The 16578-nt window shown below is 48.3% G+C and overlaps 1 protein-coding gene across 1 annotated transcript in view; it reads left to right on the top strand.

Moving 5' to 3' along the window:
- The window catches only part of LOC128082045 (uncharacterized), a 68998-nt gene that overhangs the window by 36980 nt on the left and 15440 nt on the right, over positions 1 to 16578 (top strand). The window contains exons 58-80 of the mRNA XM_052685870.1: positions 1035 to 1115; positions 1231 to 1472; positions 1566 to 1849; positions 1950 to 2227; positions 2473 to 3068; positions 3238 to 3808; positions 3955 to 4154; positions 4250 to 4394; positions 5168 to 5251; positions 5305 to 5676; positions 6402 to 6551; positions 7153 to 7409; positions 7513 to 7597; positions 7717 to 7797; positions 8177 to 8260; positions 8932 to 9015; positions 10571 to 10654; positions 10945 to 11028; positions 11914 to 12161; positions 12468 to 12645; positions 13726 to 13834; positions 14365 to 14456; positions 15016 to 15192. Of these exons, the coding sequence (XP_052541830.1) occupies positions 1035 to 1115; positions 1231 to 1472; positions 1566 to 1849; positions 1950 to 2227; positions 2473 to 3068; positions 3238 to 3808; positions 3955 to 4154; positions 4250 to 4394; positions 5168 to 5251; positions 5305 to 5676; positions 6402 to 6551; positions 7153 to 7409; positions 7513 to 7597; positions 7717 to 7797; positions 8177 to 8260; positions 8932 to 9015; positions 10571 to 10654; positions 10945 to 11028; positions 11914 to 12161; positions 12468 to 12645; positions 13726 to 13834; positions 14365 to 14456; positions 15016 to 15192 (4566 nt within the window). The remainder of the gene's footprint in view (positions 1 to 1034; positions 1116 to 1230; positions 1473 to 1565; positions 1850 to 1949; positions 2228 to 2472; positions 3069 to 3237; positions 3809 to 3954; positions 4155 to 4249; positions 4395 to 5167; positions 5252 to 5304; positions 5677 to 6401; positions 6552 to 7152; positions 7410 to 7512; positions 7598 to 7716; positions 7798 to 8176; positions 8261 to 8931; positions 9016 to 10570; positions 10655 to 10944; positions 11029 to 11913; positions 12162 to 12467; positions 12646 to 13725; positions 13835 to 14364; positions 14457 to 15015; positions 15193 to 16578) is intronic.

The raw sequence follows: 16578 nt of genomic DNA, 5'->3' as shown, positions 1-16578 counted from the left end.
CAGGGTCAATGCCTAGGGTTTGGGAGGGATGTAGTTATGGGATTGTGGTTTCCTTTTCCCCCAGCCATGCTGCTGGGAGAGTACTTGAGTGGCACACTTTTCTCAGAAGAGTCACTGTGTTCACCCTGCCCACTGCCTTCATTGTCGTGCCACTGGGGTACTTGGGAATGGCCACAAGCCAGTGGCCCGTTTGAGCCGTGCCACGCAGTTCTGCCACCCCAGGAGTACTTTGAGAGCTGCGTCTATGACCAGTGTGGCACGGGTGGCAGCACAGATCAGCTGTGCAGTGACCTGAGTTCTTATGCAGAAGCCTGTGCTGTGGCAGGGGTTGTTCTGGGAGACTGGAGCGCTGGCACGGTCTGCGGTGAGGAATCGGCTTGGTTTCTATTCAGGACCTGTCACTAATAACTTCTTGCATTTCTACTTTGCAAATGAATGCTCAGCTTCCCTTTTTTGGTGCCTGAGATTGGAGATTTCTTTCCTACTCGCTACTGCAGGGAATCAGCTGGTTTTGCACGGCATTTTGCAGACTGACCGCCTGGAATTTCCACAGCATTTTCCTGTGTTGTCCTGCACAGTGTCTTCTTAAGGGCATTGCTTGTCCTTAGTGGTGAAGCAGCACGGCCCCGCCTGTGGTGTCGGCAGATTTTTGCCTTTATGAAAGCAAGCATTTCCAGAGGGATGCTGGGCTGTGGTAACACACTGCACCTCAAGACAGATTTCAGACTTGCTGCCTGCCTGCCTTGAAGTGCTTCTTGCAGTATCAGTTAGAAAGGCTTTAAAGTTGTGGGAAGTCATTGGTAATATTGAGCCCGAGAGAGAGCCCCATCCCTCCCGAGAGACTCAGCAAGGTAGCACCAGGAGAATTGGAGAGAAGAAGCCAGGGGGACGCTGATGAAATGGAGGGAGAAAGGAAGAAGCCTTGAGCAATGAACGCTGTGCAATGCCTGGAGGCATAGTCAGTGAGTTTTCTGCCTTGAACAGAATCCTGCACAAGCAGGATTGACTGGCATGTGCCACTGTGTCTTTTGTAGGCGATGTGACCCCAACGCCAGGCCCCGACACCACCACAACGGTGACAGGAACATCCACACCAACACCACAGCCAAGCTCAGGTGAACGGAGGAGGGCGGGTGTTGGGACGCAGTGCTTTTAGCACTGTAGGAAGGGGAGAAGAGCTGCAGGGAGGTGCTGATAACTGAATGGCTTCTCTGGTGTTTCCTTTGTCAGGAATGTGTGTGGTGGAGGGAGATCCTCACTACCACACGTTTGACAATCAAATACACCACTTCATGGGCAACTGCACCTACACCCTCTCCAAGCTGTGCGAGAGCAACAGTTCACTGCCCTACTTCAATGTGGAGGCGGCCAACGAACACAGAGGAAGCAACACGCGCGTGTCCTACGTCCAGTACGTGGACGTCGATGTGTACGGCCAGCACATCAGGCTTGGGAAGGGTGGCGTGGTGATGGTAAGCACAAAGGGGAGCAATGGTGGGGCTGTGCAGAGGGAGAGCCGTGCCAAAGGGAATGCTCCAATCCTGTCTTGGTTTCTGTCCTTCCAGGTCAACGGAGAGGCAGAGGTGCTGCCCTGCACCCCATCTGTGGGCGTGCAGGTCTGGTCCAGCGGGTTCTACACCGTGGTCACAACAGACTTTGGCTTGAGCGTGAAGTTTGATGGGAACCATCGGGTGGAGGTGTCGCTTCCAAGCACCTTTGGGCAGCAGGTTTGCGGCATGTGTGGCAACTACAACGGGATGGCAGCAGACGACTTCCTGAACCCGGACGGAGTGCTGGAGCCAGACTCCACCAGCCTGGGTAACAGCTGGCAGGTGTCCAACGACAGCAGGTGTGTGTGGTGGCCCAGCAGGTCCGGGGAGGGGTGGAGTGGAGGTGCCAGTTGAAGCCCACAGATAACCTGGGGGCCTTTCTCTCTGCCTCACCTATAGCTGCTCAGCTGGAACGCAGTCCCCGCCAGCATGCACTGAGACAGACAAGCAGGTCATTGCCAGCAGCAACTTCTGCGGGCTCCTCACAGACATCAGCGGCCCGTTTGAAGTGTGCCACTCTGTGCTGAGTCCCAGCGGCTACTTCGACACGTGCCTCTATGACCTGTGTGAGCTGGGGCTTGATCGCGAGGCACTGTGCAACAGCTTGCAGTCCTATGCAGATGCCTGCCAGGCGCTTGGTGTCCAGATCCCCGTGTGGAGGAACGCAACATTCTGCCGTAAGTCAGAAGCAGGAAAGCACGCCATTTGCTGAGCTGGTTAGCCACGGTGTGTGGCAGCACCCTTTGTTGTTAAAAATGCCAACGTGGTTCTTTCTATGCAGAAGGCATCTCACGTTGGTAGCTGGGTGTAGCTGTGGGATGATTGCATCCTTCCACAGCCTCCAGAGAATCTTCTCTACCTTGAGAGCATGGCGAGTGTAGGATGACTGATGATTTCACTGCTTCTCCTTTTGTCTTGGCAGCCATCACGTGCCCAGCCAACAGCCACTACGAGCCCTGTGCTGCAGCTTGCCCTGCTACGTGTGTTGACCCCATGGCACCTGTTACATGCGGATTGCCGTGCGTGGAGGGATGTGTATGCGACAGCGGGTACCTGCTCTACAACAAGCAATGTGTGCCCAGCCAGCAGTGCGGGTGCTGGCACAACGGGCAGCACTACCCGGTGGGCTCAGAGTTCTGGACGGACAACACCTGCTCGTCCAAGTGCACGTGTCCCGCACGAGGAGGCAAAGTCCAGTGCTCCAGTGCGTCGTGCCCTGCCGGCCAGTTCTGCGGAGTGCAGGATGGGAAACCCCAGTGCCTGGATCACTCCTACGGCATCTGCCACGTCTACGGGGACCCTCACTACAACACCTTTGACGATGTGAGGCACAACTTCATGGGGAACTGCACGTACACCCTGGCCAAAGTGTGCTCCAACACCTCCGTGCCCTACTTCAATGTTGAGGCAAAGAACGAGCATCGTGGCAACGCCCGAGTGTCCTACGTGCGAGAAGTCGTGGTCGATGTGTACGGAGAGCGCATTACCATACTCAAGCAGGAGAGGAGCCGAGTGCTGGTAAGGGAGTGGGGCTGGCGTGTGCGTGGAGGGTCTGCAAGGCAGGGCTGGCTTTTTTGGGCAGGGTCTTGTCTGCAAGCAGCAGGAGTTTCTGTGTGAGAAGGGAGCCTGTTCCCATGGGGCTGACGGCCCCAGGGAGTCCACGGTGCATTGCGCTTGTCTGCCCCAGGTGAACGGTGTGTTCCGGACCTTGCCGGTGAGCGCAGCAGCAGGAGCCATCACCGTGAGCAGTAGCGGCCGCTACGTCGTCCTGCAGACGGACTTCAGCCTCCAAGTGTCCTATGACGCTGACCACTCGGTGGAGGTGAAGGTGCCCACCAGCTACTTCAACCTGACCTGTGGCATGTGCGGGAACTTCAACAGCAGGAGGGAGGACGATTACATGATGCCCAACGGGCAGCAAGCCGCCGACTCCAATGCGCTGGGGGAGAGCTGGCAGGTCCCAAGCGATGACAGTGACCCCAGCTGCGGCGTGCCCCCACCGCCGGAGCCCTGCCCAGAAAATGAGGAGAAGCTCTACGAGTCCGAGCAGTTCTGTGGCATGCTGACAGCCAGCCCGGGCTTTTTTGAGAGCTGCCACTCGGTGATCAACCCGCAGAGCTACTTTGAGACCTGCACCTACGACCTTTGTGCCATGGGTGCTGTGCAGGAGGTGCTGTGTGCTGCACTGGAGGCCTACGCTGACGCATGCCAGGCAGCTGGCGTGACTCTGCTCCCTTGGAGGAATGCCACCTTCTGCCGTGAGTACCCACCTTTGGATTGCCAGAGGGAAATGGGGCTCTCCCTGTGTCCTGCAGCTCTGGCCACTTCTTTGGTCTTTCCCTTGGCAGAAGGTATTCCCTTCCTTGTGGGCTTTGCTGACCCTAATGTTCCTTTCCCTTTGCAGCCCTGACATGCTCTGCCAACAGCTACTATGACCCTTGCATGACTGGCTGTCCTGCCACCTGTGTTGACCGACAAGCCCCGCTGAATTGTTCCAAGCCCTGCATGGAGGGCTGTGCGTGTGCCTCTGGCTTCCTCCTCAGCGGTGACACCTGTGTGCCCGAGGCCCACTGTGGCTGCCTCTTTGAGGACAACTACTACAGCGTGAGTGAAAACCCTGCCCTGTCTGCCTCCCTTCCCACGGCACTGCTTTGCACCTCCTTCTGTGTCTGACGTGCTCGGGGTTTCTCTGCCTGCAGCAAGGCGAGTCCTTTGTGAACGAGAACTGCTCTCGCCAGTGCCGTTGTGAAGCCAGCGGCCAGATGGTTTGCTCTGCATTGTCCTGTGGTGAGGAGGAGGTCTGCAAGATCCAGAACGGCCAGCGGGGATGCTTCCCATTCTCAGGTGAATGGACGAGAGCGGATGTTGGGACGCAGTGCTTTTAGCACTGTAGGAAGGGGAGAAGAGCTGCAGGGAGGTGCTGATAACTGAATGGCTTCTCTGTACCTTCCTCCGGTTATTAATGCTTCCTACCAAATGAACAAAACTGTGATGTTGTATATTTTACGTAGTTTCTTTCTTGGTTTCCACCATGGTTCCTACGGTTCAGCCATGATGCTGCAAAACCACTTGGAATTGCAAAGATTGCTTAGAAGAGTCACTGTGTACACCCTGCCCACTGCCTTCATTGTCGTGCCACTGGGTGCTTGGGAATGGTACACTGGCAGCTGGGGAGAAAGCTGCCACGTTGATTCTCATCTCCACTACCTCTCTCTTGCCACAGGTTCATCAACACCAAATCCTGAGACACCCTCACCAGACACCACAACGCCACCTCCACACCCAGCGACAACCACACCAAGCTCAGGTATTGCCATGACCTGTGCCCATTTTGTACTGTTGCTCATCATTTTGCAGAACAAATTTATGCAGATCTGCTTCAGGGTCAGTGCATAGGCTTTGGAGTGGATGTAGTAATGGGATTGTGGTTTCCTTTTCCCCGACCGTGCTGCTGGGAGAGTACTTGAGTGGCACAGTTTTCTCAGAAAACTCACTGTGTACACCCTGCCCACTGCCTTCATTGTCGTGCCACGGGGGTACTTGGGAATGGTAATCTGGCAGCTGGGAAGAAACCTGCCACGTTGATTCTCATCTCCACTACCTCTCTCTTGCCACAGGTTCATCAACACCAAATCCTGAGACACCCTCGCCAGACACCACAACGCCACCTCCACACCCAGCGACAACCACACCAAGCTCAGGTATTGCCATGACCTTGTCCCCATTTTCTACTGTTACTGACAAATTTATGCAGATCTGCTTCAGGGTCAGTGCCTAGGGTTTGGGAGGGATGTAGTTATGGGATTGTGGTTTCCTTTTCCCCCAGCCATGCTGCTGGGAGAGTACTTGAGTGGCACACTTTTCTCAGAAGAGTCACTGTGTTCACCCTGCCCACTGCCTTCATTGTCGTGCCACTGGGGTACTTGGGAATGGCCACAAGCCAGTGGCCCGTTTGAGCCGTGCCACGCAGTTCTGCCACCCCAGGAGTACTTTGAGAGCTGCGTCTATGACCAGTGTGGCACGGGTGGCAGCACAGATCAGCTGTGCAGTGACCTGAGTTCTTATGCAGAAGCCTGTGCTGTGGCAGGGGTTGTTCTGGGAGACTGGAGCGCTGGCACGGTCTGCGGTGAGGAATCGGCTTGGTTTCTATTCAGGACCTGTCACTAATAACTTCTTGCATTTCTACTTTGCAAATGAATGCTCAGCTTCCCTTTTTTGGTGCCTGAGATTGGAGATTTCTTTCCTACTCGCTACTGCAGGGAATCAGCTGGTTTTGCACGGCATTTTGCAGACTGACCGCCTGGAATTTCCACAGCATTTTCCTGTGTTGTCCTGCACAGTGTCTTCTTAAGGGCATTGCTTGTCCTTAGTGGTGAAGCAGCACGGCCCCGCCTGTGGTGTCGGCAGCTTTTTGCCTTTATGAAAGCAAGCATTTCCAGAGGGATGCTGGGCTGTGGTAACACACTGCACCTCAAGACAGATTTCAGACTTGCTGCCTGCCTGCCTTGAAGTGCTTCTTGCAGTATCAGTTAGAAAGGCTTTAAAGTTGTGGGAAGTCACTGGTAATATTGAGCCCGAGAGAGAGCCCCATCCCTCCCGAGAGACTCAGCAAGGTAGCACCAGGAGAATTGGAGAGAAGAAGCCAGGGGGACGCTGATGAAATGGAGGGAGAAAGGAAGAAGCCTTGAGCAATGAACGCTGTGCAATGCCTGGGTTGCAATTGCATTTGGTTGACCATTGCCACCTGGCTGTAATCACGCCAGGGATATAGGTGTGTCCTGCGGGACACCGGGGAAAGGTTTGCACACTCTCACCTCTAAAACTCTGCTTTCCTTTCTGCACCACATCCAGCTTCCCCAGCAGCCTGCAATTTCTCCTGCACGTTTGATGTTGACTTCTGCGAGTGGGTCCAGGAGCCGTCCAGCAGCATTGACTGGATAAGGCACAAGGGACCAACGCCCTCTCCAGATACGGGCCCTTCCTTTGACCACACGACTGGAGGTAGGAACATCAAGCAGCACACGCTGGTCATGCAAGCAGACTGGTGTCCCTGCAAAGATGGTGGCAAACAGCTTCTAAGAGCAAATACAAACCACAGGTACCCTGATCCAGAGGCCTTTGTAGCAGTCTCCCCCAGGGTCGGAGCCTTCTTTCAAAGCAGCTTTTCTGCCCGGGGATCAGTCTGGTGTGATTGGAGCAGGGAACGATCTGCCAGGCAAGGGGGCCAGTAGTATGAGACGTGGTGCCGGGCTGTCTCAGGGAAACAGGAACAGGTTTCTTTTAGGGGACGCTGGCTTCTCCAGCAGCCACTGATGAGTGCCCCCAAAGCTGCAGAGCCATGGTAGGATGGAGGGGATGCTTTGGGGGTGGTGGCGTTTCCCACATCAAGCCATACAGCTGTCAGGGCCCAGAGAGCCGGCTTCCTTAGAGTGTCTTAGTGCTGAGGGAGCTGTGGCAAGTGAAGGACAGCGTGTTGCTCTTGACTCCCTGTCCCTGCCTCAAACTGCCACAGGATGTGCTCTCCAGACTGCACTGGGCTTTTCCCTGGGGCTGCTGTCTAGGCTTGATGTTGCATGACGGCATGGCTGGCACTTTGTTTCAGATGGCTACTACATCTACCTGCATGGCGACGATCCCTACCATGGCTTTGTGTCACAGCTGGCCAGCCCGGTGTGCAATTCAACGGGACCACACTGCTTCCGCTTCTGGTATCACATGTATGGAGTGGCTGAATCCATGGCCCTGCGGGTGTATGTGGCTCGGGACGGGGAGCTACTGGAGGTCTGGAAAAGCGTTGGGAACCACGGGGACAGATGGATCTTGGGAGAGGTCACGGTGCACAGTACAGGAAACTTGCAGGTAGGGACAGGGGCTCTAAGTGCCAATTGATGCAAAGAGTGCTGCAGAATGTCACTCGGAGTGTATGGCCGGAGCTAACGGTGGAAACCAACCTTTCCCTTAGCTTGTCCTTGAGGGAGAATGGGGGGAAGATTTCCGCAGCGACGTGGCACTGGATGATCTGTCCATTGAACAGGGATACTGTCCAGGTACGTGACACTGCCTGTGGAAAGGCAGCCTGCTTGTTTTGGCAGTCAGTGAGTTTTCTGCCTTGAACAGGATGTACACAAGCAGGATTGACTGGCATGTGCCACTGTGTCTTTTGTAGGCGATGTGACCCCAACGCCAGGCCCCGACACCACCACAACGGTGACAGGAACATCCACACCAACACCACAGCCAAGCTCAGGTGAACGGAGGAGGGCGGGTGTTGGGACGCAGTGCTTTTAGCACTGTAGGAAGGGGAGAAGAGCTGCAGGGAGGTGCTGATAACTGAATGGCTTCTCTGTACCTTCCTCTGGTTATTAATGCTTCCTACCAAATGAACAAAACTGTGATGTTGTATATCTTACGTAGTTTCTCTCTTGGTGTCCATCATGGTTCCTATGGTTCAGCAGTGATACCAGAAAACCACTTGGAATTGCAAAGATTGCTTAGAAGAGTCACTGTGTACACCCTGCCCACTGCCTTCATTGTCGTGCCACTGGGTGCTTGGGAATGGCACACTGGCAGCTGGGGAGAAAGCTGCCACATTGATTCTCATCTCCACTACCTCTCTCTTGCCCCAGGTTCATCAACACCAAATCCTGAGACACCCTCGCCAGACACCACAACGCCACCTCCACACCCAGCGACAACCACACCAAGCTCAGGTATTGCCATGCCCTGTCCCCGTTTTCTACTGTTACTGACAAATTTATGCAGATCTGCTTCAGGGTCAATGCCTAGGGTTTGGGATGGATGTAGTAATGGGATTGTGGTTTCCTTTTCCCCCAGCCATGCTGCTGGGAGAGAACTTGAGTGGCACAGTTTTCTCAGAAAACTCACTGTGTACCCCTTGCCCACTGCCTTCATTGTCGTGCCACTGGGTGCTTGGGAATGGTACACTGGCAGCTGGGAAGAAACCTGCCACGTTGATTCTCATCTCCACTACCTCTCTCTTGCCCCAGGTTCATCAACACCAAATCCTGAGACACCCTCACCAGACACCACAACGCCACCTCCACACCCAGTGACAACCACACCAAGCTCGGGTATTGGCATGACCTGTCCCCGTTTTCTACTGTTACTGACACATTTTCTTGCAGATCTCCTTCAAGTCTCACAACTAGGCTTACGGATGGCTGGAGTAAATAGCTAGTGGATTCCTTTTCCCCGACCGTGCTGCTGGGAGAGTACTTGAGTGGCACACTTTTCTCAGAAAACTCACTGTGTACCCCCTGCTCACTGCCTTCATTGTCGTGCCATTGGCAATAATATACTGGGAGCTGGCCAGAAAACAGCCACATTGATTCTCATCTCCACTACCTCTCTCTTGCCACAGGTTCATCAACACCAAATCCTGAGACACCCTCGCCAGACACCACAACGCCACCTCCACACCCAGCGACAACCACACCAAGCTCAGGTATTGCCATGCCCTGTCCCCGTTTTCTACTGTTACTGACAAATTTATGCAGATCTGCTTCAGGGTCAATGCCTAGGGTTTGGGATGGATGTAGTAAAGGGATTGTGGTTTCCTTTTCCCCCAGCCATGCTGCTGGGAGAGTACTTGAGTGGCACAGTTTTCTCAGAAGAGTCACTGTGTTCACCCTGCCCACTGCCTTCATTGTCGTGCCACTGGGGTACTTGGGAATGGCCACAAGCCAGTGGCCCGTTTGAGCCGTGCCACGCAGTTCTGCCACCCCAGGAGTACTTTGAGAGCTGCGTCTATGACCAGTGTGGCACGGGTGGCAGCACAGATCAGCTGTGCAGTGACCTGAGTTCTTATGCAGAAGCCTGTGCTGTGGCAGGGGTTGTTCTGGGAGACTGGAGCGCTGGCACGGTCTGCGGTGAGGAATTGGCTTGGTTTCTATTCAGGACCTGTCACTAATAACTTCTTGCATTTCTACTTTGCAAATGAATGCTCAGCTTCCCTTTTTTGGTGCCTGAGATTGGAGATTTCTTTCCTACTCGCTACTGCAGGGAATCAGCTGGTTTTGCACGGCATTTTGCAGACTGACCGCCTGGAATTTCCACAGCATTTTCCTGTGTTGTCCTGCACAGTGTCTTCTTAAGGGCATTGCTTGTCCTTAGTGGTGAAGCAGCACGGCCCCGCCTGTGGTGTCGGCAGCTTTTTGCCTTTATGAAAGCAAGCATTTCCAGAGGGATGCTGGGCTGTGGTAACACACTGTACCTCAAGACAGATTTCAGACTTGCTGCCTGCCTGCCTTGAAGTGCTTCTTGCAGTATCAGTTAGAAAGGCTTTAAAGTTGTGGGAAGTCATTGGTAATATTGAGCCCGAGAGAGAGCCCCATCCCTCCCGAGAGACTCAGCAAGGTAGCACCAGGAGAATTGGAGAGAAGAAGCCAGGGGGATGCTGATGAAATGGAGGGAGAAAGGAAGAAGCCTTGAGCAATGAACGCTGTGCAATGCCTGGAGGCATAGTCAGTGAGTTTTCTGCCTTGAACAGAATCCTGCACAAGCAGGATTGACTGGCATGTGCCACTGTGTCTTTTGTAGGCGATGTGACCCCAACGCCAAGCCCCGACACCACCACAACGGTGACAGAAACATCCACACCAACACCACAGCCAAGCTCAGGTGAATGGAGGAGGGCGGGTGTTGGGACGCAGTGCTTTTAGCACTGTAGGAAGGGGAGAAGAGCTGCAGGGAGGTGCTGATAACTGAATGGCTTCTCTGTACTTTCCTCCGGTTTTTAATGCTTCCTACCAAATGAACAAAACTGTGATATTGTATATCTTACGTAGTTTCTCTCTTGGTGTCCATCATGGTTCCTGTGGTTCAGCAGTGACACCTGAATACCATTTGGAATTGCAAAGATTGCTTAGAAGAGTCACTGTGTACACCCTGCCCACTGCCTTCATTATCGTGCCACTGGGGTGCTTGGCAGTGGTATACTGGCAGCTGGGGAGAAAGCTGCCACATTGATTCTCATCTCCACTACCTCTCTCTTGCCCCAGGTTCATCAACACCAAATCCTGAGACACCCTCGCCAGACACCACAACGCCACCTCCACACCCAGTGACAACCACACCAAGCTCAGGTATTGCCATGCCCTGTCCCCGTTTTCTACTGCTGCTGACAAATTTATGCAGATCTGCTTCAGGGTCAATGCCTAGGGTTTGGGATGGATGTAGTAAAGGGATTGTGGTTTCCTTTTCCCCCAGCCATGCTGCTGCGAGAGTACTTGAGTGGCACACTTTTCTCAGAAAACTCACTGTGTACACCCTTGCCCACTGCCTTCATTGTCGTGCCACTGGCAATAATATACTGGGAGCTGGCCAGAAAACAGCAATGTTGATTCTCATCTCCACTACCTCTCTCTTGCCACAGGTTCATCAACAACAAAAACTGAGACACCCTTCCCAGACACCACATTGCCGCCTCCACACCCAGCAACCACCACACCAAGCCCAGGTATTGCCATGACCTGTGCCCATTTTGTACTGCTGCTGACAAATTTATGCAGATCTCCTTCCTGGTCAATGCCTAAGGTTGGGAATGGATGTGGTTCAGAGGTTGTGGTTTGCCATTATACAGAATTCTTAATATAATTTTTATGAGGTGCTTGTAGCAAATATGCCATTGTAACTCATGCGTCCTTTAACCCTGTCTTATTGTAGTTCCATCAACAGCAAAGCCCACAAGGCCATTTCCTGACACGTCATCTAAGCCTCCACAAACAGCATTCACTCTGCATCCTAGCTTGGGTATTTTTGTTTCCCCTTCCCATTTGTTTTTGCTTTTTTTACCAGTTCAGTTCTCTTACTTCAAGTCTAACAGACAAAGTTACAGCGTTATGCTGGATTGTCAGAGGTTTTGCTTAATTTCTTTAATTGATTTGACTACAGAACACTTGACAGCAATTGCAGCAGTTAATTCCATCTGCCAAAAGAGAGAAGCCAGCCTTCTAATGTTTTTGTGTAGATTCTTTCTGTATGTTCAGAGATCGCCTTTCAATCTGCTTCTGGTTTTGTCTATAGTATTTATTGACATTTAGTTGGATGTTCACGATTCAGATCAACTCCTAGGTATCATGTTTCACATGATGTGTCTCCAGTATACAGAAAATGAGTCCCTGGATCAGATGGCTTGCTCTTCATGAATTGCCACAGAACTTGGGTGATTTCCACTTGTGGTAGAAGGGTAGTCTCTCCTGTGGAAAGTTTGCATACCTCTTTTGTACTCTGTTCTTGACTGTAGACATCACTTCACAGCTGAGCAGCAATTAGGAAGTAAAACAAAGTGACTGCAGCATTTACAGCAGAGATTCAGAGGAAACTATTCTGTCTTTCTTCCCAGGCCGTGCTTCCTGCAGTGCCTCTGGGGATCCACATTACAACACTTTTGACCAGAGAGTTCATAATTTCATGGGAAACTGTTCTTACACCCTCTCCAAAGTGTGTAACATCTCTCAGAATATTCCATACTTTGATGTGTCCACAACAAATGAGCACAGAGGATCCAACACCAAAGTCTCTTATGTGAAGTCAGTACAAGTGGAAGTCTATGGCTATCAGATTTCTATGCTGAAAAGCAAGAAAGTGAATGTAAGAAAATACATTTAAAATACATTTTTAAACTAACATGAAGATAATTAAGTTTGGGGGGGTTTTTTGCTTGTTTTTTTTTTTCTGTTTTGTTTTTTGTAGAATTTATAGTAGTTTTTCTCTTGTCATTGGATACATACACCTTTTCTAGTGAGATTTCAAAAAAATTTGCTTAGATGAAATGTTATCTAGTTGTGTCCCATTCTCTTTGTGCACAAAATGACATCTTTCACTAAACTGTTCCAGTTGCTTGTAGTTGGATGAGTTCCAGCAGCCACACACTAACTTTTACAACTTGTTGTGTAGGTGAATGGCAGCAGAATGAACCTACCCATATTTATTGAAAAGAAGATCAGTATTCAAAGCAGTGGTGGTTATGTTCTCTTGGAAACTGACTTTGGACTGTGGGTGAGATATGATGGAAATCACTATGCAGAAGTCTCTGTGCCCTCTGATTACAGTGGTCTGCTCTGTGGCCTGTGTGGTAAGTCGTAGTTTTAATCACTTTTTAATGAGTTGTGTAGACTAGTGGTTACTTAAACTTTTTTCTTACTGTCATATTTAATCTACATAAAACTACCATTTACCAAAGGAACTAGACTTTGCAGCAGCAAAGAGAAATTACTGAATTTTTTCAGTCTCTGCACATTGTTACAAATATCTAGTGATACATTATCCGTCTGGAATGCTTTGAGGTATAACTACAAATAATACTTTTAGCTGTTAATATTTTAAAAATACAAAAACACAAAATTCACTTACTGGTGTAAATTAGAATGAGTAATGATTCTATTCTGCCTTAGATAATGTCTAGAGTAAAACAAAGCAATGAAGGGATCAATATGGACGACAGACCTGATGAATAAGAAAAAATAGATACATAATCTCAAAAATTCAAATGCCACAAAACATTAAGTGCTATATACAACACTAAAGATAGAATCCTTTGAGAGTTCTTTGAGGAAGAACGGGTCAGATATAAAGGGCATATTCTAATACATTCTGTAAGAAATTCTTTTACAGTAAGAACACGAAGTAACAGAGCTACACATGATTTATGTAGCTAATAAGAGGGGGGTGTAAGTGGTGTAGCAATCAGTCATTTTTCATCAATCATGTTGGCAATGCCTGAACCAGAGAAGGGTTAGTTGGAACAACATTCTGGAACCCAGGTGATTACATGAAATATACTTCAGGATGGAAATGGGATTGTAGAAATTGTGACAGTTGTTTGTCTTATTATTTTCTGGTTTTCTGATTATTCTTTTATCTAGATTATGTGAAATTTTATACTTAAATTATCTCTGTGTGTTTGTTTTTCACTTTCAGTTCAGGAAACCTACCTAAGAATTTAACGATGCAAATGATGCTATTTGATTTTTAGTCCAGCACAACAGTTGAGATCCAAACACTCTTCTTATTTTGCCCAGTGCACATTGGTGTTGGATATGTATTCTCACTAGTTCAACTGCAGTTTCTATAATAGCTTGAAACGTCTGTTTGTTCTACAGATGTGAACTTGATGTATCCTATAAATACTTTTTTTTTTTTTTTACCCTCACAGGTAATTATAATGGTGATCCAAATGATGACAACATAAAGCCTAATGGTGACATTGCAAGTAATTCCAATGAGCTTGGACAAAGCTGGCTTGTAACTGACAATAACACCATGTATGTACAGGAATCCAATCACATTTGCTAATTAAACTCTATGAAATCAAATATCTATCCACTCACTGGCTTTGTCATCCGTGTACTATTCTGCATCTTCCAATTACCCACTAGAAGTAGGAAGCACCCTCTTCTAATTAAAGCGGGAATGAGAAGAGGGGTTGCATCCTTTAAGCCTTGTTTTCCAAAGCAAGAACTGTTTATGGGAGTCAGGTGTGATTTCCGTCCAGACCCCTGACTGGAAATCATTAACTGACTGGATTCCATAGCTCTTTTTTTTTTTTTTTTTCTTTTTTTTTTTTTTTTCCTTTTTTTTTTTTTTCCAGTGAGAACAGTCTTTTAATTATCCCAAAAGGCATTGAAAAGAGCATTCAGAAATGGGATCGTATAAGCCATTCAAAGAGGCTAGATAAAGTCTTCTGACTGTAACAAAATGCACCCTATTATGTGGGATTATTGTGTATCAGAATGCCACAAAAGACCTGGTAGTAAGAGATGTACATAATCTTCATTTTGTTTACTTTCACAAGGTGCTCTGTTGGAACAGAAGACCAATGTGATGCTGCGCTGGAGAGTGAAGCAAAGAAGAATACAGCATGTGGCATGATCACAGATCCAACAGGTAGAATGCTTGTAATTGTCTTTTTGCCCATTGCTCTGAGCTTACATTGAATGTGTATAAAATCTCCAGTGCCAGCAGCCAAAATTAGGTTACAATATGTCAACTGATGAGACAGTGCAAAGGTGTTCATGTAGATTATGTGAGAATGATCATCAGATCACTGCTGCTCTTTGATTTGTAGTTACTTGCATTCTGCTTTCTAAATGAAATAGTTCAGAGAGCACTGTCATTGCATAAATTACAGATACTTCATCTGAAATTCTGTAGATGTTTCCCACATTAGAGATCCCCTGAAGTTGTTTGTAATTATTGGTTTGCCTAGCCAGCAGGTCCTAATTTATGTAAGCTGTGTTGTGTAAATCACACTGGGAGAAGAAATGAGCCTGATCCAGCAGGCCAGGTTTTATTGTATGTGCTCATTTTCAAGTATTGGTTTAACTTACTAAACAAAGCCAGACTGAAAAACTCAATACATTTGCTATGACATACAATACATGACGATGGTGATAAATTCCCCATTTTTTTTCTGTCCTCTATATATCTTTCTTTGTTTACACAGGAATCTTCAAGGATTGCCACGACAAAGTGCCTCCAGAAAATTTCTTCAATAATTGTGTTTATGACATGTGTTTCACTGAGGGACAGGCAACATCCTTATGCTATGGACTGCAGGCCTACGCTGAGTCATGCACCAATGCTGGAATATGTATAGAGTGGAGAAATGCTACTCTTTGCCGTGAGTGCTGTGGTTTATATTTATTCTGTACTTAAACTTTAAATTGTTCACATTCTCTTCTATTTCCATGTATGATATTTCATTGTATGTAGTGCTTGAAGTATATATAGTCTTTTGGCATGTTGGGAGTCTGCTTTACCTTAAGTACTATTCCAGTATTTATATAAATCAATAATTTGAATGAACTTCTGGATACATTTGGGTCTAATTCTTCAAATATTTATAATTTCCTATTAGTTTATCGGAAAGTTTGAGTTATAGTCAGCTGTATGTTACGTGAGCTTCTACGCTGGGAGAGTAACCATTACTTTGCTTTGCTGAAAATCCACCATCTGCAGAGCAAACACAGCTGACAAATCTTGGCTCTCAATATTCATTGATGGCTTTTGGACAAAAATTAGTTTAGTAAGGCATTTTAAAATACAGATGTTTCTAGAAAGTTTACGAAAGTATTCTCATATACCTCCAGACTAATTATGTTTTGAATAATATTATAGCAGGAGCTGCTCAGTTTGGTAAAAGAATGATTTTAGAATGGCCTTTGATTAAAAGCACACATAAGTCAACCCTAGGACACAGCACTGACCATTCGTCTATAAAGAGAAGACAGAAGAAGAAAATAGCTTCAAAGCCCCCAACTCAGATTGAAAGTATAGACTTCCAGGTTCTACAGTCTAAGGCCATATTCCAGGACTTAAATGCCTATGGTTTGGTTATGGTGTTAGAGAAGATGACTGCTCAGTCACATTAGTAGGACTGTCTCTCAAATGCTCCTTCCATCAGCAGTTCAAACAAAAAATCAATTAGGAATCTGAAAAAGGTAGATGACTGGTGGCATTTGCTGTCAGGAGTAAAAGATCCTACTGTAGTTACGGAAGTGAATGAAACCCACGTGTGGTGATATTTCACAGATTATCACATAAAAAGTATTTAGGTGTTTTTTCAGACCATGGGAATAGACAAATGCTTAAAGACTTCTGTAAAATACAGTATTTTCCCTGAGTAGCGGGAGGGGTGTGAGAGCAGAATGTATTTTCTCAGGGGATCTCAATGGAAAAGAATCTGATTTTTAGGTCCGTTTTTAAATATGACAGGTGTTCAGGTAGTAACTGCAGTAACAGAGACATACCAGCTGGTACATGAAGAGATGCTTCTATTCCCTAAATTGAGTGACTTGAGTAGTCAGGAAATAACAGAGCTCAGAGGAGTTAAATGCTCTATTTAATCCCTGGATATGAGTAGCCTTGAGAGTTATGGCTCAAACTAAAGCTTTATGAAATTTACTGTTGTCCACTATACTGCTGAAAATGAGGTTTAGATCCATGTAATGAAAACTAGATTTGAAAAGATGTGATCCCTCCTGCAGCCTTATATCTTCCCTGGCCA

This window comes from Tympanuchus pallidicinctus, unplaced genomic scaffold, assembly GCF_026119805.1.
Source record: "Tympanuchus pallidicinctus isolate F22 unplaced genomic scaffold, pur_lepc_1.0 scaffold22, whole genome shotgun sequence".
In the NCBI taxonomy this organism is placed as follows: Eukaryota; Metazoa; Chordata; class Aves; order Galliformes; family Phasianidae; genus Tympanuchus; species Tympanuchus pallidicinctus.
This window is presented reverse-complemented; position numbering and strand designations above follow the sequence as displayed.